Raw genomic sequence first — 24,437 nt, 5'->3', positions numbered from 1 at the left:
CCTAACCAAGCCAGCAAAATAGCACGGGAAGTTGAGCAAGGAGTTAACAGGCATCTTACCGAGCACCTACCAGAGACCGAAGCGGAAACCCTTGAAGGATGCACCAGGACCGAGATAACGCAACTTGCAGAAAAGCTGGCAAATGGCAAAGCACCAGGAAGTGACGGAATTACCAACCTGGCCATCAAGAAGCTTCCGCCGGCAGCCATGGAATGCCTCACAGAAATCTTCAATGCATGCATGCGGCTCCAGCACTTTCCTCAATCCTGGAAGGAAGCCAAGGTCATTGTATTTCCAAAGCCTGGAAAACCACGGAGGGATCCTGCAAACTACCGTCCGATAAGCCTGCTCTCTGGACTGTCGAAACTCCTGGAGAAAGTTATTCTTACGCGCCTCCGCCACTTTGCCTCTGGTAAAAACATTCTACTAAAGGAGCAATTTGGATTCCGGAAGGACCACTCAACCAACCATCAGCTGCTGCGAGTCGTTGACATAATAAGCCATGGGTTCAACATCCACAAATCAACTGGAGTTGTCTTCTTGGACGTGGCCAAAGCGTTTGACAGAGTTTGGCATGAAGGACTACTGCACAAAATGATCAACCTGAAATTCCCAAACTACCTGATTAAGCTGACTGCAAGCTACTTGCGGGAGCGCACATTCCACGTGGCTGTGCGAGAAGAGCTCTCAACAACACGCCCCATCCGCGCTGGCGTGCCACAGGGATCAGTCCTGGGACCTTTCCTTTTCAACCTCTTCATGAATGACATCCCCACAGACCTCCACAAGACTCAACTGGCACTCTACGCAGACGATGTGGCAGTCATCTCCCAGTCCTTCAGAGAGAAAGAAGTAGCTAAGAACATCCAGAAAGCACTAGACATGCTATCAACATGGTACAGCGACTGGCAAGTAGGACTGAACTCCAGCAAGACTACAGCTACACTGTTTACCAAAAAGAGGATCAAGGCACACCCGCCAATCACCCTCAACGGAGAGGCTGTCAAATGGGAGCCAAACAGCTCTTACCTAGGTGTAATCCTAGATAGCAAACTAAGCTGGAGAAACCACATTGAGAAGATTCAACAGAAGGCAACAACCAAGCTGGCAGCACTGTACCCTCTGCTGAAGACAAGGACCATGCCCATCAAGAGCAAAGTCAATGTGATCAAGGCGATCATTAGACCCACAATGACATACGCCTCCCTGGTGTGGAGTGGTTGCCACCAACATCAAAGATCATCTCTCCAAAAATTACAGAACAAGGCGCTGCGGATTGCGTCCAACGCTCCACTTCCTACAAGAATAGCAGACCTTCATAGGGAACTGGGTATCGAGATGTTAGATGAACATCTAAAGAAGCTCAACAAGAAATTCTACAAGGAACTGGACCAGAACTCAAACCCGCTGATCAAGAAGCTTGCTGCGATCTCTGCAAACCCATTTGACCGCTACCCACGACCCATCACAGCGCTGAACCTGTGAAACCAACTCAACTGTGGCAAGTAACACAGATCAAGAAGCTTCCTAAAGAGTGCGACAATACACTCAACAAGAGAACTTGGAGTAATGAGGCTCAAGCCTCGGTATCCAATATCACCACTGACAGATTTAATCTGTCAGTCAGAACAGAACGGTCAGTATTTTTCTTTATTAGTTCCTGACCGGAGACGCGCACTGACACAGCAGCACAGGATGGCCCGGACCAAGCAGACCGCCCGGAAATCCACCGGAGGGAAGGCTCCCCGTAAGCAGCTAGCGACCAAGGCTGCCAGAAAGAGCGCACCGGCCACCGGCGGAGTGAAGAAGCCTCACCGCTACCGGCCCGGTACTGTGGCTCTCAGGGAGATCCGCCGCTACCAGAAGTCCACCGAGCTGCTCATCCGCAAGCTGCCCTTCCAGCGCCTGGTCCGGGAGATCGCCCAGGACTTCAAGACTGACCTGCGCTTCCAGAGCTCGGCTGTCATGGCTCTGCAGGAGGCCAGCGAGGCTTATCTGGTGGGGCTCTTCGAGGACACCAACCTGTGCGCTATCCACGCCAAGAGGGTCACCATCATGCCCAAGGACATCCAGCTGGCCCGCAGGATCAGAGGGGAGAGAGCTTTGGCCGGCTGCACCCTGACTTCGTTTACACCCCAAAAACAAAGGCTCTTTTAAGAGCCACCACATTTTCAATGAAATTGCCTGATCAATATTAACACACGGATACTGATCTCAATATAGAGAATTAAAGAAGTGTGTTATCCTTGTACCAACATATGTACTTGATGTGTGATATTATAGATACACGCAAATTCAATATTTGTATTCATTGTCATGTGATATATTGACTTGCATGCATAGTCACCATTTCATGCTGTATATGGGTGCATGTAAAGACAAACCTGTAAATGTCCCCCCTCCCATGTGCCACTGGTGATCAAACTGAAGTGTTATGGAATAGCGTGTGCTTGATGCTTTCAATGTGATGTAAACACTTTTTTTAATAACATGGTGATAAATACGTTTTTCTGATGTAAACTACACTTTTTTAATTTTATATAAACCGTGTATGTGAATATTATGTAGACACAAACAAAACCATAATGTCACCTAATATGTCAGTTTGTCTGAGAAAAAAATCATTCGTGAAATAGGTTAGGGACTACAAACTTACACATGCACCTTAGTGCTTGCAGTATCAATTCATATACACTTATGCTCTGGCAGTGTAACACAAACCCCTGCATGGGATAAGTTGGAGAAACATTCCCAGTTACACATTATGTGCACAGCTCTCTATGTGGGGTTGTGGTGGCTCTTAAAAGAGCCTTTGTGTTTGTAAGAGGCTGAAGTTCTCGGTCTCACTTCTTAGGAGCTGCCGCCCTCTTGGGCTTTGCTGCTTTGGGTTTGGCTGCCTTGGCCTTCGCTGGACTCTTAGCAGCTTTTGGCTTCGCAGCCTTTTTAGCCGCCGGGCTCTTCACAGCCTTCCTGGGCTTGGCAGCTTTAGACTTCTTCGGGCTTTTTGCTGGCTTCTTGGCGGCCGCCGGTTTCTTGACCTTTTTGGGGCTTTTCTTCACTCCCGCCGGAGCCTTTTTGGGTTTCTTGGGGGACTTGGCGGGTTTCTTTGCCACTGGCTTCTTGGGTTTCCCCGCTTCCTTTTTCTTGGCCGCCTTCTCCTTGCTCTCCAGCTGCTTCTTATTCAGCTTGAACGATCCGGAGGCTCCGCTCCCTTTCAGCTGGATCAGGGTTTCCTTGCTCACCAAGCCCTTGAGAGCCAGCTTCAGGCGGCTGTTATTCTTCTCCACATCGTAGCCTCCTGCAGCCAGAGCCTTCTTCAGAGCGGACAGGGAGACCCCGCTGCGCTCCTTAGAGGCGGACACAGCTCTCACTATCAGATCGGACACGCTGGGACCGGACTTTGCTGGGCGGCTTTTCGAGGCTCCGGCCGCTTTCTTCGGCTGCTTCTTCTTGGCGGCGCTTTCAGCTGGAGGAGGAGGAGCAGGAGCGGTCTCGGCCATTGCAGCTGCAGGTAAAATCCCCCAACACACTGATAGAAAGTTATACTGGGGGCGGGGACCTGCCGGGAGTTATATAGAGAGCCTGCTGCTCTGTGATTGGTTAGTTATCGGAGTGAGCTTCTCTTTCATTGGGTATAATCACTAAGCCCCGCCCCTGACTCTCATCCTCCCGGATCACAAACACTGCTCTGACTTTGTGTTTCTGAGGCTGCAAGAAAAGGGCATTTTATCCCCTAATTATTACTAACATCCCCCCTTCTTGCATGCAATTTGTAAGGAATTATATTCTCTTCACTGCAGTATCATTTTTCTGCTGGGAAAGTACAAACACAATTAGGAATAATGGGTGAAAGTTCGGCTCTGTAGCCTGGGATTTGACAGATTTCATTCATATCTGTCTATTTCTGTCACTTTTACTTTGCTCAGACTAAATGTGCAACCTCCATCCTCATACAGTGACACTAAGGACATATTATTCTACAGTATCAGTTTAAAATAATGTGCATATAAAAATATAAACATGGTCTGGGGATTCACTATATATGTACAAGTAGCACAATAATTCCTGTGCAGTGTACATTGCTATTTCATGTTCCATTTCCCTGGTACTAAGCTTTGTATTATTCCAATGTCAGTTATGAATATTGGTTATTAAATGGGAGATTCGAAAAGTTTTGTATTCTATCTGTTCTGCAAATGAATAGTTTATAATGATATGTATGTAACATTATGTTTTCTAAAAACAAAATCATAGTAACATACACATCATGTGAATGACAGTAAATATATTTTAATAATGTAATAATCAAACATCTATTTTGTTTAAGCTTTATAATACAATTGGGAAGTGTTAAAAATATGTTTATTTGTCGGTTACAAAAAAAATATATATATATATATATATATATATATATATATATATATATATATATATATATATATATAATGTGATATTAATGGGAGATTAGGTTATTAGTCACCCTGTGTGTTACATAACTATGTAATGTCACTATTAGCACTATGTATAGTAACTGACATGTTTTGTGACCATTGTCACCAGAGACCAGAACTTTTAACATCTTTACATCAGGATCACTATCACCAGAAAATAATAATAATAATAATAATAATAAAAATAAAAATAATAGTACGTTCTTGTATAGCGCAGCTAGTTTTATGTAGCACTTTACAGGGACATTTTGCAGACACAGTCCCTGCCCCGTGGAGCTTACAATCTATTTTGTTGGAGCCAGAGACACAGGGAGATAAAATGACTTGCCCAAGGTCACAAGTAGTTGACACTAGGAGTTGAACCAGGCTTCAAACTCACTCTCAATGCCAGTGTGTTTTACTCAGTGTTTACTCACTGAGCCACTCCTTCTCCCGAATGACACACTAGTTTAATAAACAAAAGTTTATTCTGGCAAGCCAGAAAACACACAACATACACGTGACGGTTGGGGTAGCCAGCCTCACATAATAAGGTAAAGCCTGGCTTCTCTCAGCTGTGTCTCCGTTAAACTCCCACTTGCTCCGCTGACCGGGCTTCTCTGGCGCTTCTCAGCTGAGAGCAGTGCTTGTGTATGCTCTTTAACACAAAGCACTTTTTAAAAGCCTGCCAGCGCATCTCCGATCGCCTCCATAGGTTGTCTGGTTCCCTACACCGGCCTCACTCCTTACATAGCCCCTGCTGGATATCCTTAACATGGAGCAGGGGCCCTTGACCAATCACAACATGTATTGTGACGTTGCCGCCAAACACAGGATGAGCGCTCGCCCTGCTGCACAAATGGGGGAAGGGGATCAGCTTAAGGGCTCAAGACCAACCCTGCAATAGGTCCCCCCGGTCAGCCCCAAATATCCCGCTGGGAAGGCGCCACCAGGTCTGCGGGAAACAATTGGCTCTAGCCCAGTGACCTTATTTCTAGCCCTTTCCTGCTCACCATTTTTTTTCACCATGAGCCTTAATGGTCCCCAGGCCTGAGCCTGGGGTGGGCATGCTTTCCCCCGATGGGGAACAATGACAGCCCTTGTGCTTTCTTCTCCTCCCAGCACAAGACTGACTAAATGTGATACTGTGAGGATTCACTGTTCTGCTGCTCCTGCCCCTTTAACCCTCACTTGCCCATTGGACTACCATAACACTCAAGAGTGGCAAACTGGGGTGGAACTTACGCACGGTGCGCGGGTTCTGTGCAGTCCCCTTCGGTCTCTGGGCATGGAGCGCGTTCTTGCTCCTCCTGTCTTGATGCGCAGCACGCATGCATGGTACACGGTCTTCCCTGTGGTCTGCGGTCTCCGCCCCTCTGACCCGCCCCCGTCCTGGCATCACCCCTATGCAGCGCGGTTACGCCCCTCACTCCGCCTCTACCTCAGCGGGTCCTGCCTCTGGTACCCGGCCCTGTCCTGATATCACTGTTATGCGGCGCAGTCGCGCCCCTCCTCTATCTCCATGGGTCTCGCCTCTGGTTTCCGCCCTCATGGCGGTGCGGGTGTCGTGGCGCACGATGACAGCTGAGTGACCAGGTCACCTACGGGTTTTGCGGGGGGCATGCACAAATTCTGACGCGGTAGCGATTGGCTGTGTAATAGGACTGAAGGAAAATCCGTTATTTCCTCCCCGGGCTTCAGAACCGAGAGGAACCTTTCCTCTGCCAGGTACACTGAAGCCTTGTGACTGGATACACTATCTGCACCTGTTTGCAGCAGACTTCCCCGTAGAAGTTTTTCACGCCCTGCCACTGTTATCTCCGATTTTTGATGAACTTTTCAGGCCTGGGTAACGAACGAAATGAAACGTAACGCACGCCAGGTTTCAAATCCTTATTACTCATAGGGTAATGATTTTTATACAGAAAGAAAAAAAGATATTGGTTAGAGGCGTAACATAGGCGTGTCTTGGGCGTATACTAGGTGTGTCTTGGGCGTAGCTTTGATTAGAGGCGTGATTTAGGGGCAGGACATATTAGTGGCGTGACTTTTGAGACGTGTTTATTTTCAATACAAGCAATTGTCTAAATACATAGCTTATTCATTGTCTGTTATCAAAAGAGACCTTGAGTCTTAGCAACTTTATTTCACTACCTTGCTTCTTGCAGAGAACCATTCTATTATATTCTACTAAAACACCAGGAAATTGACATCACAAAAGTATCTAGTAATATCCTGACCAGGAAGAAAGAAAATGCAATTTAGCAGAGAAACTGAGTGCATCTATGAATTTATATTTCAGCAAAAGGCTGACTACAGAATCTTAACTAGTTATGACCATAGTTATGACCATACAAAATGGAAGCTTAACATGAGTGCAGACTCTGGCCTGACATACTGGTCCTAACAATCCCTCCTTTTTGTTCTCTAAAAGAACAAATACCCTTACTAGGTACACTTCTCTATGACTATGGCCTTATGGGGACCAATAGTATCATAGACTCTGTTCATGGCCACATATGAATTATTAGTTGCATACATGGCGTGAGATGAAACTGAAGGTTTCCTTGAGACAAATGAAAGCATTGCACACTTAGCACAGTGAAAAATAACAAAAATTGCTGCGATTATACTAATCACTACAATAAAACCATAGAGAATTTTCATACCCAATTCTCCAATCCAACTAGTGAGTCCTGACATCCAATTTAAGTTAAGGCCTGAGGATTCTTTACGCATCCTTGCCTGAATTTCCTGTAACTTATCCATATCTTTATGAATAGCGCCAGACTCATCTTCAATATAGGCACAGCACTTCTGTCCTACAAGTTTACAAACACCTCCTTGTGATGCTAGCAGATAATCAAGAGCCATTCTATTCTGTAATAATACTGTTCGGATCTGCTCTTGTTCATTAGTCAAACGGATGATAGCATCACTTGTCTGATTAAGAGCATCATCAATATTTACCATAAGATCACTTAATTAGAATAGAGATCCAGAACACCTAAACTAGGTATAAAAACCCCAGCTGCAATGCGGGTTGGACTAATGGTCCTGGTCAGATCTTTTCGATTTCTCAGCTTCCCTTAGGGTAACATGTCAGATACATAGAAAGTGGGAAGAATGAAACCCAGATAACAAAGGGCAGTGTGATTGCAGGGTACAATCTTAGTGGCCCACATGCCACACAACCAATATATATATATATATATATATATATATCATTAAATATTTCTATAGATTAGAAAATGGCTTACATCTCAATATGTCACATAATCTAAGGGTCAGCTATTTGTGAGAATTGGTGGGGGCTAATTTCTGCTAAGAGCGACTGCACAAACATTCTTCTTGCACACATCTTTCAGGGAAAAGGGAGACCAAAAAGCGCACCAGCACAAACGGAGCAGGAAGAAACCAGGACAAAAAAATGATTAAAAGGGCACTTTAATGTGGCAAAAGACCCATCCAATGCATTTCGAACGTCGCAGCGTTCTTTTTCAAGGATAAAACACAATGTGATAACATCCATTATATACCCTCTTACCTGTGGGCCAAAATGGCCACACTGCCTTTGGTACTTCCTTTTGCCCTTAGATCGGCACTGAGTCGCTCTGTTATGACGTCATCAGGGTCTGATTTTTGGCGCGAAATGGCCCACAGGTAAGAGGGTATATAATGGATGTTATCACATTGTGTTTTATCCTTGAAAAAGAACGCTGCGACGTTCGAAATGCATTGGATGGGTCTTTTGCCACATTAAAGTGCCCTTTTAATCATTTTTTTGTCCTGGTTTCTTCCTGCTACGTTTGTGCTGGTGCGCTTTTTGGTCTCCCTTTTCCCTGTATTGCATTGAGTAGCTGCACAGCCTGCCTGCCCTACCAGGATGTGAGTATTTGCATATTTTTCAGGGGAACCTGCCAATGAGACTGATGGTGAGTGGGTTGCACCACACACCACCTGTATTCAGGAGGATAGTACCCATTATATGACATAATAGGTACTATATACATTGTTAGTACCCTGGTACAGTGGTCTGGCTTATTATCATTTTGAGATATACCTGCATTTGAGCGCTTCAGCTATTTTCCATATTGCACACATCTTTCATACTGCATTTACTCAGAATGGCAAAACGGACCAAGATGGCTGCTATGGTCAAAATGGTTGACGTGTGATCCTTTCCTTGTGGTTGACTCACGTCCCTTTGTGACCTCCCACCTTCCTCATATCCAGTCTTCTCAGTCCCCCATATCCTTAGGAGACAGTCTATTTAAAGAACAGAACAGTTAACCGTTTCATAGTCCTGATGGACCAAGATGTCCAAGTTGTGAATAACTTCATTCCTTTCTTTTCCGGCCATTATATCAGCCCAGTTGATTTCTTCTTTGGTCTCTTCTTCTGGGGGACTGGCGACATCATCACTGCAGAGAGGCATAGCGTCGGTGGGGGTTGCAACACACTTCTGGATCAGAGTTTTGCTGTACTTAATACATAGAGAGCAATGAGTAGGACAAACACACACATACAAAAACATTCGCTAGCTTCGCTCAAAGCAAATCAATCCAACCACCAAGTCCCCATGATCCCTAAATCCTGGATAAATACACAACATTGCGCTTTAACTAGGGCGCATACATGCTCCTCCTTTTGAGGCTAAAATATAGTCTAGAGCTATTTTATTCTGCGGAGCCATTAATTTAAACTAAACCTATTCTTGGTTAAGTGAGTAAATGTCTGTGGCTGTATGATTTAGGATATCCCTGTAAACCTGTCATACAGTAACCCAACTCCTACATTTGGAATAAATTTCCTGAAACTTATTCTTCCCATAGACTACTTTTTAGCACTTGTGTATTGGGTGCATCTCTTCTGTTTCTTACTCTACCTGTGAGCAATTAACATAACCGTGTGTTTGACTGATAAAGCATTCTCCCACCGGGATATCATTCTGCAGGGAGATTCTATTAACCTAGAAATCCAAACAAAATAAACAAAGTTAAACAAATAATACCTTATACTATTTTGTCATCCTTATGGGACGCCACTTACACAAACATAATGGAGCATACATTGTAACTGAAAAATAATAAAAACCTGTAAAAATAAAAAGTTCAAAGTTCGTGTGTTGAGGCCTGGACATTTTTGCCTATGACCTTGATGATTAGTGGTCAGAGAGTATTGTGTCCATCAAAACACTTATTTGCAGGTGCTATGTCTTTGTCTTTATTAGCTGTTTGTGCTTAGGCTGGCACTATTTTGACGTGCGTGATGTGTATCCATGATGATAAAAACATTTTTTACTGCAATGCTGGTGATGAGTAGCATCTAAATGGCCTTTTCATCTGGGATGAAGAGCGTGCTTGCGTAGAAAATGCTTGACCATTAACCCGTCTTGAGTAGGTGCACTTTCAGCTTTAACCTGTGCCTAGAAAGACTCAAAAATATGTATTAGTTGCATGCAATACTTATTAATTGTTTTATTACCAATAACATAGTCCTTAATTCGTTACTTTGAACTACTGATGGTCATAACTCATCCCATAAGTGTCTCATAGGGAGAGAATTTATACCTAGAAATAAATTCTTGTATTAATATGGTTACTACTATTATTAGCATCCACAATATTAAACAGAGATATTCCCTATTAACGTTCCTCAAATTTTAAATTAAGCCATCAATATGGACTTGACTTTGCTTCAATCCAAGTTCCTAAAACTTGGTACCTCAGCCTGTGCCAAACCAATTGCTTCCATAATCAATTCTATCCTGTCTGCAGGCCATATCCCTAAGACCTGAAAAACTGCTAGAGTTGTCCCAATCTTCAAAAATGGGGACAAAAATACTGTCTCAAACTACAAATCAATCTCTCTTCTCCCAATACACACTTACTCTCATTCATACCTAACTGCCATCTGCCATTTTCTCTGATGCAAATGGTGTCAACCTTTTTGTCATTTAATACTAACTAACCTTAAAACTCGCCCCACAAGTCAAGCATCCCAACAGCCTGCACTCATGGCTATTGTCCCACACCCACAGTCACTCCTGGCTTTCACCTCAAACAGTCCACTGTAACTATTCTGCTACAAATGTGAAATGCCTTGTATATAATACTTACGCAACTTCACTTATGCAACTATATACAGGCATACCCCGGTTTAAGGACACTCACTTTAAGTACACTCGCGAGTAAGGACATATCGCTCAATAGGCAAACGGCAGCTCACGCATGCGCCTGTCAGCACGTCCTGAACAGCAATACCGGCTCCCTACCTGTACCGAAGCTGTGCACAAGCGGGGAGACTATAGAGCTTGTTACACATGAGTTATTTACATCAGTTATGCACATATATGATGATTGCAGTACAGTACATGCATCGATAAGTGGGAAAAAGGCAGGGCTTCACTTTAAGTACATTTTCGCTTTACATACATGCTCCGGTCCCATTGCGTACGTTAATGCGGGGTATGCCTGTATCCCCTGTCCTTTAACTCTATTTCCAGGACATACCCAAAAACAAATAAATGGTTACAAAATTATAAATTTGGCAGATATGATATATCCCTCAACATAGGGACGGCTTGCTACCTGCTTTGCTGTGACATCTGCAAAGGTATTATTATTTACCAGGGGCCTGTCAGCTCTTCGAGTTAACATTGCTATTATAAATTCAATAACCTATATATGTATCTCCCCTCTTTTGTTCATATATTATCTATATATGTGAACAAAAATACAAAAAAAAAAATTATGAAAACAGGTTGCTTTGATATATAGCAACATTAAACTGGTAAATAGATTTGTATGTGTAGTGACTATAAAAATATTTACTGCTTGTGTTAAAAGAAAAAGCCTGCAGTAGGTCTTTTAACAACTGTGGCATTTACAATATAAGAAAAAATCCTGAAATCCTGAACAAAAGATTTCCTTTTAAAATAGACAAATAATTTTGAACTCTTTGCAAAGTGCTGAGCACACGGCCAGCATTAACTTTAAAAGACACTCTGACTTTAAAAAGAAAAAAATAATAATTTTCAAAGCGCTTTTTTTTTTTTTTCTGGGAATACAGCCAGAAACCTCAATGTTACAAAGAGCAGATAACGGGTTTCGCTGTCTAATTCATATTAACTGCTGGATTAATCCTCACGCAGGGGATTGTAACATTAGTTTAATGTTAAATATGAAGCTTTCCACGCTGTCCTAAAACTGCATTTTGTATGGTATTTCAAAAATTAAATAACAGGAATATTTTAAATTACTTATAAACACCAAGTCTATGCCTACAAGAATGTCACATAAGGGTAGAGTTGCTCCGCGCTAACGTGGATATTGAAAGAAATCCCTCTTGCAGCCTGTAGTCTGAAGGGGCTACCACACGTCCCCTATAAGAGTGAGCTCCCACAAGGGGGGCTCACAAACAGAAAAAACAATAGGCAGACAGGCGCACTGAAGGGTATGATTGGTTTATTAATCTAAAACAGTGGACAAAGTATCCACTGATGCAAGGAATAAAAATAACAATAAAGCAAATTATTACAAAATTGCGGCAAGATTATAACAAATAAGGGTTAAAAACGGGACTGGATAATACACTAGTATATTCGGTAGGGGCAGGGGGTAACCACAGGGTCTAGCTACGCACTACAGAATGGATCCGGACCAATCCGAGTACTTACCCAGCTAGAGACAAGGGGACCCGCTCCCACCGGCTGCAAAGAACTCCACAGGAACTGCCACCACGTGACCTCTACGCGTTTCGCACGTAGTGCTTCGTCAGGAGTAAACGTCATAGCGTTGTCCCTGGAGCTTAAGTAGAGAGCGGCAGCCAATGGATCTAGTGTAATTAGAGCAAGTAGGAACACATGTGATACAAAGCAGAGGCAAATAAAGTTCCCTGCAGCATGTGGGGAGGATTAAAAGCACATATTAGATAGGAGCAATGTTAAACAGGTCCCAATTTAGCTTTAAATAAATCCAAAATCATACCAGCATAACTGTAGTGAATGTAAACCAGTATATACTGATATGGACAATTTTAAGGTAAACATGTATTAAAAATCTGTTTAAAACATATATAGTTATTAAATACTAAAACATGTTATCTAAAAATACAAAAAATGCTTGGAAACCGTGTAAACACCTAATAATTAATTCATTAGAATTCGTTCTTTTAAGATTTCATTCTTTTAAGAAAGGGACCAATTCTATGTAATCATTTAAACCATGAGGAAACCTCGTTCGCATGGTATAGATCCAGAATTGCTCCCTTCTACTTAGGCGTAAATCTCTATTGCCTAGGCGTTGATTGGCGGTAATTACTTCAATGCCCATGAAGGAAATGCCACTCGGGTCACACTGATGGCAATCATGAAAGTGTTTTAAAAGGTGGGTTAGGGGCATGTGTTTATCAATTAATTTTTGCACATTTTTGATGTTCCTCATGTGTTCCATTACCCTCACTTTCATGCATCGTTTAGTTTTACTGATGTACTGTAACCCACATTGGCACTGTAAAATGTACACTACATATGTTGTGGAACAATTGATAAAGTGATTAACTTTAAAACTACGTTTTGTGGTAGAGGAAACAACCTCTTTTTTATTCATTAGGTTGGTACATATTTTACATTTACTACATTTGTAGTTGCCCTTCAGATCTAAATAGGATCTTAGTGTGCCCTTTTGACAAGAAACAGACTTCAATTGGCTAGGGGCTATTAATCCTTTCAGATTTGGAGCTTTTTTGTATACAATCTTTGGTTTCAACGACATCTCGGCACTCAACACAGGGTCTAGAGATAAAACCCTCCAGTGCTTAGCAATGGCCGATTGTATGGCCTTGTGTTTATCATTAAATTGTGTGATAAACACTGGGAATTTATTGCTTTGTTTTGGGTCATCGTGACTTACCCTCCCTGTTAGTGCAAGCTCAGTCGTGACCACTGGATTTAGATTGATAGACCCTTTTCTAAAGTCAAGTCTTTTATCTCTTTTTTTCTTATTTTTTAATAAATTCGTCCTTTTAACGAGATTGACTTTGTCAATGGCACGGTCAATCAGGTGTTTATCATAACCTTTCTGGATAAATCTTTCCTTCAGAAAGAGTACCTGATCCTGAAAATGTTCATCATTAGTGCAATTTCTTTTAAGACGTGCAAATTGATTAAAAGGGATATTAACAATCCAGGGTTTAAAATGGCAACTAGACGGATGAATGTAAGAATTCACATTAGTATCCTTGAAATATGTTTTGGTACAGATTAGCTCTGATTCGATGGTAATTTCAAGGTCCAAATAATGTACTGATGTTTCACTATTTTCCCCACTAAAACAGAGGTTACATGTATTCGTGTTTAATTGTGCAACAAACTCTAAAAGAGAGGCTTCTGTACCATCCCAAATGATGAGGATATCATCTATATATCTCCTCCACAGAATTAACTGTGGAGGAGGTGTCTCAGTAAGCGTGATTTTCTCCCACCACCCCATATATAAGTTGGCGAATGATGGAGCGAACTTGGTACCCATTGCGGTACCAAGTATCTGCAAATAAAATTCCGATTCGAACAAAAAGTAGTTATGAGTTAATATGAACTCAATGGAGCATAACAAAAAATCAATTTGTGTTTGTTTAATGAAATTACATGCCTCCAAAAAGTGCCTAGCCGCCATACATCCAGCCTGATGAGGTATGCATGTGTACAATGATTGTACATCTAGCGTGGCCAATCTATATCCGGTTTTCCACTTGGTTTGTTGTAATAGTTTAATAACCGCAGTGGTGTCTTTTAGGTATGACGGTAACTCAGTAACTAAGGGCTGTAAATAAAAATCCAAATACTGGGATAAATTCGATGTCATAGAATTTATGCCCGATATAATGGGGCGTCCAGGAGGATTCGAAGTCGATTTGTGAATCTTAGGTAGATGGTAGTATATGGGAATGGTGGGCGATGGAATATAAATGAACTCATATTCGGATTTTCTCAGTATACCCTTGTCAAGGGCCTCATCAAGTAGGACTTTAAGTGATAGGAGAAAGTCCCCTGTAGGGTCCTTTTTCAATTTTTTGTATGATTTGGGATCCGACAGGAGTCTCTCTGCTTCTAAGCAGTAGTCTTTTTTGTCCTGTATGACAACTCTTTTTTTCTGTTTGTGAGCCCCCCTTGTGGGAGCTCACTCTTATAGGGGACGTGTGGAAGCCCCTTCAGACTACAGGCTGCAAGAGGGATTTCTTTCAATATCCACGTTAGCGCGGAGCAACTCTACCCTTATGTGACATTCTTGCCCGGATTGGACTTGGTTCTATCTGGACATTTACCTTTTTCCACACGTTGCCTGCTGCTCCTGTTTGATATTGTGATTGTTTATATATTAACTGTGTGTGGTTAACCCTGTATAACCTATGTAATTCTGCTCATTTTTGCCTTGTGTACACTACATTTGTAGACTGGGGTTCCTTTCCTCTAAGCTTGTGAAATCAACCATTAGTGTTCCAAACTATCTATATGGCAGAGGCTAATGCTATAATGGCAGAGGCCATTACTACACTGGCTGAAATCAGTGTCATTGTGGCTGAAGTCAATGACACTATGACAGATACCTATACCAGTAAATTTTTACATGGTTTAGATAATAGAAACAACAGACACAACTTGGTGGGCTATATGTACACAGATGACAGCATCCCCGAAGTTGAGAATGTTGATCTATCATCCCAATTAGAAATACTAACCAGATTGCTTGAACAAGAAACACGAGCTTTCTGGGATATGAGAACCTTGGAGGAGTATTTAAAAACAAAAAGAACCCCGAGAGGCTTAAGACTTTCAAAAAATCCCACTTATGGATTTAATAATGCTAAATTCCTCAAATTATGGGATGATATCCTGGAAGACTGCTCACGCAGATTAATGACTATACTTACTATAGAGAGAAAGAATGAACTCTCTGAACTTGATCTCAAAATAACTAAAATAAAACATGAGATCTTGAATTCCTCAGAATTGGAAAAACTACCCCAATTGATAGAGGGGGTTTATACAAAAATGAGGAAATTTGAGAATGGGATTATGGTCTCCAAAAATAAGAAATTTTTGAGAGATAAAAATGATTATCTGCTAAATAGGCAGAAAAATTGGAATGAAAAAGATAAAACAAAAGCCAATAAGGGTAATCAACAACTTTCCAAATCCCTAAATATGGTTATTGACAGTCCCTCTTCTCCCAAGGTTATCTGTGGGGATGCCCCCATTAATCAGACATGTAGTCCCAAATTGGGAATAAGTGACAAACATAAGGCGTCACTATCTTCACCTAATGTCAGTGGGCCTAGTACGCCACACATGGGGGCAAGGAGAAAAATCCAGCCCCCACCTAAAGATAATAAAACGAATAAGATTAATGACAATTGGAGAACGGTTAACCATAAACCCCGGGGTAAAAATACAGATAATTACCCAAACCGGGAAAGAGAAGACATCAATCCACATTCTTTTGAGTTGTCTAATAGATTTCAACAGTTGGGAGATTTACAAACTGTTAATGATGCTGATAAATCTATCCATTTTTTTCAAGGGAGAGAAAAACATCATCAGAGAAGATTAGACCAGAAACCAGACAACCCCCCGTCGAGGCCCCAAACAAGGTCAACCACTCTAACAAGACCATATACAGAAGGGGAAAAAGGGGGGGGAAGAAGCCCCCAACACAGGAGAGATACCCGAGTCCGGAGACACTAAGATCAAAAGGTATCTTTAATCTCTCTTCCCTTAGGATTGACTTACAACTATGCAATGTCTTGTCTAAGGGTCTAACATTCGCTCCGACAGCAAACCCTTCGGAGTTTGAATTATTCATAGACCTTCAGAAGTATCTGAGAAAACTGACATTGCATAGGCACTTTGCCAATTGTAAGGAAATAGAAAACCATATAATGGAACCTTTACCAGTAGCCACTAATCTATACAGCGACCCTATAGAACAACAGACATATAGGGATCTGGAAAGTTTGTTTCGTGAGAACCATACAGATAGTCAAACTGTTGAGGACACGAGAATTTTCCATTCTGGATATAAACCCAAATCGTTTTTTTACCCTTACTATTCTAGAGGACAATATGTCGAGTTGTTTGGGAAACTATTAGAACAAGAGTTCAGACACATCTGTAACTCGGCCTCAATCAAGAAGCGTAGTCGGTCCAATATGACAGCGAGCGAATCCCTATCCATTAAAAACTTGCGCACTAATACTGATATTGTAGTGCGTGAAGCAGACAAGGGAGGGGGAGTTGTCATACAGGACAAAAAAGACTACTGCTTAGAAGCAGAGAGACTCCTGTCGGATCCCAAATCATACAAAAAATTGAAAAAGGACCCTACAGGGGACTTTCTCCTATCACTTAAAGTCCTACTTGATGAGGCCCTTGACAAGGGTATACTGAGAAAATCCGAATATGAGTTCATTTATATTCCATCGCCCACCATTCCCATATACTACCATCTACCTAAGATTCACAAATCGACTTCGAATCCTCCTGGACGCCCCATTATATCGGGCATAAATTCTATGACATCGAATTTATCCCAGTATTTGGATTTTTATTTACAGCCCTTAGTTACTGAGTTACCGTCATACCTAAAAGACACCACTGCGGTTATTAAACTATTACAACAAACCAAGTGGAAAACCGGATATAGATTGGCCACGCTAGATGTACAATCATTGTACACATGCATACCTCATCAGGCTGGATGTATGGCGGCTAGGCACTTTTTGGAGGCATGTAATTTCATTAAACAAACACAAATTGATTTTTTGTTATGCTCCATTGAGTTCATATTAACTCATAACTACTTTTTGTTCGAATCGGAATTTTATTTGCAGATACTTGGTACCGCAATGGGTACCAAGTTCGCTCCATCATTCGCCAACTTATATATGGGGTGGTGGGAGAAAATCACGCTTACTGAGACACCTCCTCCACAGTTAATTCTGTGGAGGAGATATATAGATGATATCCTCATCATTTGGGATGGTACAGAAGCCTCTCTTTTAGAGTTTGTTGCACAATTAAACACACGAATACATGTAACCTCTGTTTTAGTGGGGAAAATAGTGAAACATCAGTACATTATTTGGACCTTGAAATTACCATCGAATCAGAGCTAATCTGTACCAAAACATATTTCAAGGATACTAATGTGAATTCTTACATTCATCCGTCTAGTTGCCATTTTAAACCCTGGATTGTTAATATCCCTTTTAATCAATTTGCACGTCTTAAAAGAAATTGCACTAATGATGAACATTTTCAGGATCAGGTACTCTTTCTGAAGGAAAGATTTATCCAGAAAGGTTATGATAAACACCTGATTGACCGTGCCATTGACAAAGTCAATCTCGTTAAAAGGACGAATTTATTAAAAAATAAGAAAAAAAGAGATAAAAGACTTGACTTTAGAAAAGGGTCTATCAATCTAAATCCAGTGGTCACGACTGAGCTTGCACTAACAGGGAGGGTAAGTCACGATGACCCAAAACAAAGCAATAAATTCCCAGTGTTTATCACACAATTTAATGATAAACACAAGGCCATACAATCGGCCATTGCTAAGCACTGGAGGGTTTTATCTCTAGACCCTGTGTTGAGTGCCGAGATGTCGTTGAAACCAAAGATTGTATACAAAAAAGCTCCAAATCTGAAAGGATTAATAGCCCCTAGCCAATTGAAGTCTGTTTCTTGTCAAAAGGGCACACTAAGATCCTATTTAGATCTGAAGGGCAACTACAAATGTAGTAAATGTAAAATATGTACCAACCTAATGAATAAAAAAGAGGTTGTTTCCTCTACCACAAAACGTAGTTTTAAAGTTAATCACTTTATCAATTGTTCCACAACATATGTAGTGTACATTTTACAGTGCCAATGTGGGTTACAGTACATCAGTAAAACTAAACGATGCATGAAAGTGAGGGTAATGGAACACATGAGGAACATCAAAAATGTGCAAAAATTAATTGATAAACACATGCCCCTAACCCACCTTTTAAAACACTTTCATGATTGCCATCAGTGTGACCCGAGTGGCATTTCCTTCATGGGCATTGAAGTAATTACCGCCAATCAACGCCTAGGCAATAGAGATTTACGCCTAAGTAGAAGGGAGCAATTCTGGATCTATACCATGCGAACGAGGTTTCCTCATGGTTTAAATGATTACATAGAATTGGTCCCTTTCTTAAAAGAATGAAATCTTAAAAGAACGAATTCTAATGAATTAATTATTAGGTGTTTACACGGTTTCCAAGCATTTTTTTTATTTTTAGATAACATGTTTTAGTATTTAATAACTATATATGTTTTAAACAGATTTTTAATACATGTTTACCTTAAAATTGTCCATATCAGTATATACTGGTTTACATTCACTACAGTTATGCTGGTATGATTTTGGATTTATTTAAAGCTAAATTGGGACCTGTTTAACATTGCTCCTATCTAATATGTGCTTTTAATCCTCCCCACATGCTGCAGGGAACTTTATTTGCCTCTGCTTTGTATCACATGTGTTCCTACTTGCTCTAATTACACTAGATCCATTGGCTGCCGCTCTCTACTTAAGCTCCAGGGACAACGCTATGACGTTTACTCCTGACGAAGCACTACGTGCGAAACGCGTAGAGGTCACGTGGTGGCAGTTCCTGTGGAGTTCTTTGCAGCCGGTGGGAGCGGGTCCCCTTGTCTCTAGCTGGGTAAGTACTCGGATTGGTCCGGATCCATTCTGTAGTGCGTAGCTAGACCCTGTGGTTACCCCCTGCCCCTACCGAATATACTAGTGTATTATCCAGTCCCGTTTTTAACCCTTATTTGTTATAATCTTGCCGCAATTTTGTAATAATTTGCTTTATTGTTATTTTTATTCCTTGCATCAGTGGATACTTTGTCCACTGTTTTAGATTAATAAACCAATCATACCCTTCAGTGCGCCTGTCTGCCTATTGTTTTTTCTATGCCTACAAGAGCATGCAAAATTATTTCACTCATTCCCCTGAATGCCTTCTGAAAGAAATCTCATATTCCTGCAAACTTCCATCAATACAATTTCTATCCCGTTTTAACTATGCCCTCTTTTAAGCTAAACAAAATATCTTCAAACATGCAACAGTTATACCATGACTAAAAAAACAGCAAGCTTGACCCTACCTGTCTTGTATGGCTTCTACACTGCTTATTTAACGGAGACAATTCTCGCTAAAATAACTGACCTCCATGCTGCTAAAGGCAGATATCATCACACTCCGCTCACACCACGCACACCCTCCTTTTGAAGCGCTATGTACATTAATGGCGTTATATACATACAGGCATACCCCGCTTTAAGTACACTCTCTTTAAGTACACTCGCGAGTAAGTACATATCGCCCAATAGGCAAACGGCAGCTCACGCATGCGCCAGTCATCACGTCCTGAACAGCAATACCGGCTCCCTACCTGTACCGAAGCTGTGCGCAAGCAGGGAGACTATAGAGACTGTTACAAATGCGTTATTTACATCAGTTATGCACGTATATAACGATTGCAGTACAGTACATGCATCGATAAGTGGGGAAAGGTAGTGCTTCACTTTAAGTACATTTTCGCTTTACATACATGCTCCGGTCCCATTGCGTATGTTAATGCGGGGTATGCCTGTATATAATACAATATATTAATTCAAACAGTGCTTATGAGCTCTTACAAGCATTTTTTTTTTTTTTATAACTTGTATTTTATTATACATAAATGCATGATATACATAAAAAAAAAGACATCAGGTGCATATTTAGCATATCATATACAATAACAAAAGCATAATAAACTCACGTAGTTTTTCGAGCCCTACTTAACCACGTGAGTGGGAATCGTCATGTGTAAGGTACTGGGGTAAATAATAATATATAAACAAATAAACAAAAAAAAAAAAAAAAGGGAGGGGGGGGGGGGAGGAGGTAAAGGAGGGGGTGAGGGGGAAGGTGTATCCAAGGACAAGAATATATCTGGGGAACACCAGGACAGCGTGAGGATTATGTATCAACTAGTGAGGCCTTTCTATAGAATAAGAGATTGGGCGTAAGGAGTATGAGGCTCTAGGCGTGGGGTTGGTTCTCATGACCCCAAAGGAGAACGCATTTATTACTATTATAGCCAAATTGTGTTACGCTCTACCCCAGGGATATCTGTTTGGGCAAGCCAGGGGGCCCAAACTTTTAGATAATTGTCGCCAGTGTCATTAACTAAGCTCGTTAGCTTTTCCATCTGGCAGATAAACCAAATACGATTCCGAATCTTTGGGATAATTGGAATATCGGGGCGTTTCCATAGTGCTGCGATCTCGCACCGCGTAGCTAGAGCAAAATGTGCAATTAGTTTATTGTGTGATTTTGATAGGCCCTTTAGGGGTCTGTTCATGAGAAACAGCCAAGGGTCTGGGGGAATAGTGAGATCAAATACTCTCTGGATCCAATTTCTGATCTTTTCCCATAGCGGGTATATCAGCGGGCAAGACCACAGCATATGTAACAGGTCAGCTGTTCCTCCACATTGTTTAGGGCACAATGGGGAGGACCCTGGTACAAACTTAGATAATTTGAGTGGGGTGAGGTACCATCTCATAAGAACTTTATATGCGTTCTCCTTCAGTGTGGTGCATATAGAACTTTTTGCGGCTCCTAGGAATATAGCATTCCACTCTTCGTCGTCCAAGGTCTCCCCCAGGTCCCTTTCCCATTGGGTACGGAATGTAGGTGATTGGTGCTTTGAGATTGCAGGTTCGACTACCTCTCTGTATATCGTAGATATGAGTCCCTTAGTGTCGGTTTCTGCCCGACAGAGCTTTTCAAAGTTCGTCATTGGGGGGTATGGGGCAAATTTATTATAAAATGATCTGAGCTGGAGGTATTTATGGAATTCAGCGTGGGGAATGTCTTTTTCTAGTCTGAGATGGTCAAAAGATTTAATTTTTAGATCATGGCCCTCCAGATCTTTGAGTCTAGTATAGCCTTTTTGTTTCCAAATTGAGTGATTATGACCAATAAGACCCGGTGCAAAGCTGGGATTATTCCAAATGGGTGACATCAGGGAATTTGCTGAAGTAAGTGAGTTTTTTAATCTTGATGCTTCCCAAACAGATAAGGAGTTAGCCATTGAGGTGAGCGGTAAAATAGTGTTTTTCCTTGATGTTTTAGGTAGCCAAATCAAATTGTTAAGCTCTAAAGGGGAGCAAGCCGCATGTTCGAGCTCAACCCATCTTTTTAATTTGTGGTCGGAATGCCATTGTATGACCTGGCTTAATTGAGCCGCTTTAAAATATGACAACAGGCAGGGTACCGCTAGGCCACCCGCTAAGATAGGTCTCTTCATAGATAATTTATTTACTCTCGGTTTTTTACCTCCCCAGATAAAATGAGATATTCCAGACTGAAGTGAGAGTATGTCCTTCAGTTTGAGTGGCACAGGTAGTGTCTGGAAGAGGTATAGGATACGGGGAAGTAGATTCATCTTAACGCTGTGAATCCTTCCGATCCAAGAAATCTTCTTGGAAGACCATCTGATTAGGTCTTGTTTTAGAGTCCAGATCAGTTTGGGATAATTTGCTTTATAGATGCTTTTTGCATCTTTGGTGATATAGGTCCCCAAATATCCCCAAATATTTTATCGAGTTCTTTTGCCAGTTACAAGCATTTTAAACAAAAACAGCCCCAAATATATCTTAATCCTGTAGAAATAAAATTGAAATGTGTTATCTTACTGCTTTACGGAAAAGAAGACAGTTCTACATTACCTTTTTACTCATGAATAAACTGCTTAAGCACAGCTAGTTAATTTTAATGTGAATGCTTCGCATTCTTTAAACTGTAAGGGAGAGGCTGTGCCCCTCCTTTTATTAAGACAGAAATACCACAAACGAAAAGAAATGTGTCTGGTTTAAAAAGTATCCGCCTGGCCAGGACGAATAAACCTTTCAAACTATAACCAGGGACCGAGCGGAATATACTCCCCTTTTGTTGTGAGGTATTTCTCCCTTTATTCGGTGTACACCTTTTTTTTAAAACCTTTTAAAATTTAGATTTCATCATGAGCAACTAATATTCATATTTTTGTACAGATGTTAATCAGCATGACCACACAGTGTCTTTCACACAAGAAATCATTCAGGAAAAAATTCATCATTCATACAAACAAACTCTTTTACATAAAATAGCGGTGTTGTTTTTTTTTGTTTTTTTTTACAGAGACTTTCACTCTGAGCCCCCACGGGCAAAGCAGCACTTCCCTGATTCTGACTGATAGTGGCACACTCTCTGCCAATGACCAAAACCACCACAATTAAAACAGACACCATTATTCTGCAACAAATTCCTCAGGAATCCGACCAGATTTACACTCGCATTTAAAAATTTGTACATTCCTAGGCTTCCGTCCAGAGTTATTCTTACTCATGCAAGCACCCATTAGTAGCTTAAAGAAAAACAGCTAAATTATGACAAATAATTGCAATATTTATACTTACACAATATACAATGGTCGTTCAGCTAGATCAGAGACAACAGTCCAGTCGTGCACAGAATTTACTGGACTCTAACCAAAAATTCTGTTTAAAAGGGCCTATCCCAATTCTTCAGTCACAATTTAGGTCTATAAAATTCCCAGAGGGGGTGAAGCATCATATATAAAAATGTACATATATACTCACAACCTCTGTGAACTTCCCACTTCTGGACGCCAAAACTGAAGGAAAATCCGTTATTTCCTCCCCGGGCTTCAGAACCGAGAGGAACCTTTCCTCTGCCAGGTACACTGAAGCCTTATGACTGGATACACTATCTGCACCTGTTTGCAGCAGACTTCCCCGGAGAAGTTTTTCACGCCCTGCCACTGTTATCTCCGATTTTTGATGAACTTTTCAGGCCTGGGAGACGAACAAAATGAAACGTAACGCACACCAGGTTTCAAATCCTTTGTCTCAATTTATTACTCATAGGGTAATGATTTTTATACAGAAAGAAAAAAGATATTGGTTAGAGGCGTAACATAGGCGTGTCTTGGGCGTATACTAGGTGTGTCTTGGGCGTAGCTTTGATTAGAGGCGTGATTTAGGGGCAGGACATATTAGTGGCGTGACTTTTGAGACATGTTTATTTCAATACAAGCAATTGTCTAAATACATAGCTTATTCATTGTCTGTTATCAAAAGAGACCTTGAGTCTTAGCAACTTTATTTCACTACCTTGCTTCTTGCAGAGAACCATTCTATTATATTCTACTAAAACACCAGGAAATTGACATCACAAAAGTATCTAGTAATATCCTGACCAGGAAGAAAGAAAATGCAATTTAGCAGAGAAACTGAGTGCATCTATGAATTTATATTTCAGCAAAAGGCTGACTACAGAATCTTAACTAGTTATGACCATACAAAATAGAAGCTTAACATGAGTGCAGACTCTGGCCTGACATACTGGTCCTACCAAGGACACACCTGCATGATCCAGCAGCATCTATCCTGTACCGCACGCCTGCTTCCTGGTTGCCTCCCATTGGTGGGAGGTCCTATAAATATGCTCTCAGAGCTCCCAGTCATTGCCTGATCCCAGACCTAGGCACGGCATCCACCCAGAGGATGCAAAACCCAGACGGACAGACCTACACGGAAACTCTCAGGACACCATCCACCAACCCCGTTGAGGCGGCCAACCCGGACCACGCAGGCGGAACCGCAAGCCCAACAAGCTGGCTAGAGATCATCCTTAAAATAGCGAGCGCTATTGCGAGAATGGATATTCACCCCATTGTGACAATGATAGCGAATCTCATCCCGGCCCTTCTCAGGAGCACAGAAACTAACCACCATGGCAGCAACATCTAAACGCAGTTCTGTCATCGTGATGTGGAATGCAAATGGTATCAGCAAGAAGACAGATGAACTCCTTCACCTGATGGAATCGAGGAATGTATGCGCA

The 24,437-nt window shown here is 41.5% G+C and overlaps 1 protein-coding gene across 1 annotated transcript; it reads right to left on the bottom strand.

Moving 5' to 3' along the window:
- Positions 1-2,843: 2,843 nt before the first annotated feature.
- Positions 2,844-3,526, bottom strand: LOC142485737 (histone H1-like). Its single transcript, XM_075584524.1, has one exon. The coding sequence runs from the start codon at positions 3,498-3,500 to the stop codon at positions 2,844-2,846; it is 657 nt and encodes a 218-aa protein (XP_075440639.1). The 5' UTR covers positions 3,501-3,526.
- Positions 3,527-24,437: the final 20,911 nt, after the last annotated feature.

The sequence above is a fragment of the Ascaphus truei genome, unplaced genomic scaffold, assembly GCF_040206685.1.
Source record: "Ascaphus truei isolate aAscTru1 unplaced genomic scaffold, aAscTru1.hap1 HAP1_SCAFFOLD_628, whole genome shotgun sequence".
Classification (NCBI taxonomy): Eukaryota; Metazoa; Chordata; class Amphibia; order Anura; family Ascaphidae; genus Ascaphus; species Ascaphus truei.
Note: the sequence above shows the minus strand (reverse complement) of the source record. Positions and strands in the feature narration are given on the sequence as shown.

Bases quoted from the DNA above. Each gene is read 5' to 3' on its own strand.
- LOC142485737 (XM_075584524.1), bottom strand. From the start codon at position 3,500: ATGGCCGAGACCGCTCCTGCTCCTCCTCCTCCAGCTGAAAGCGCCGCC.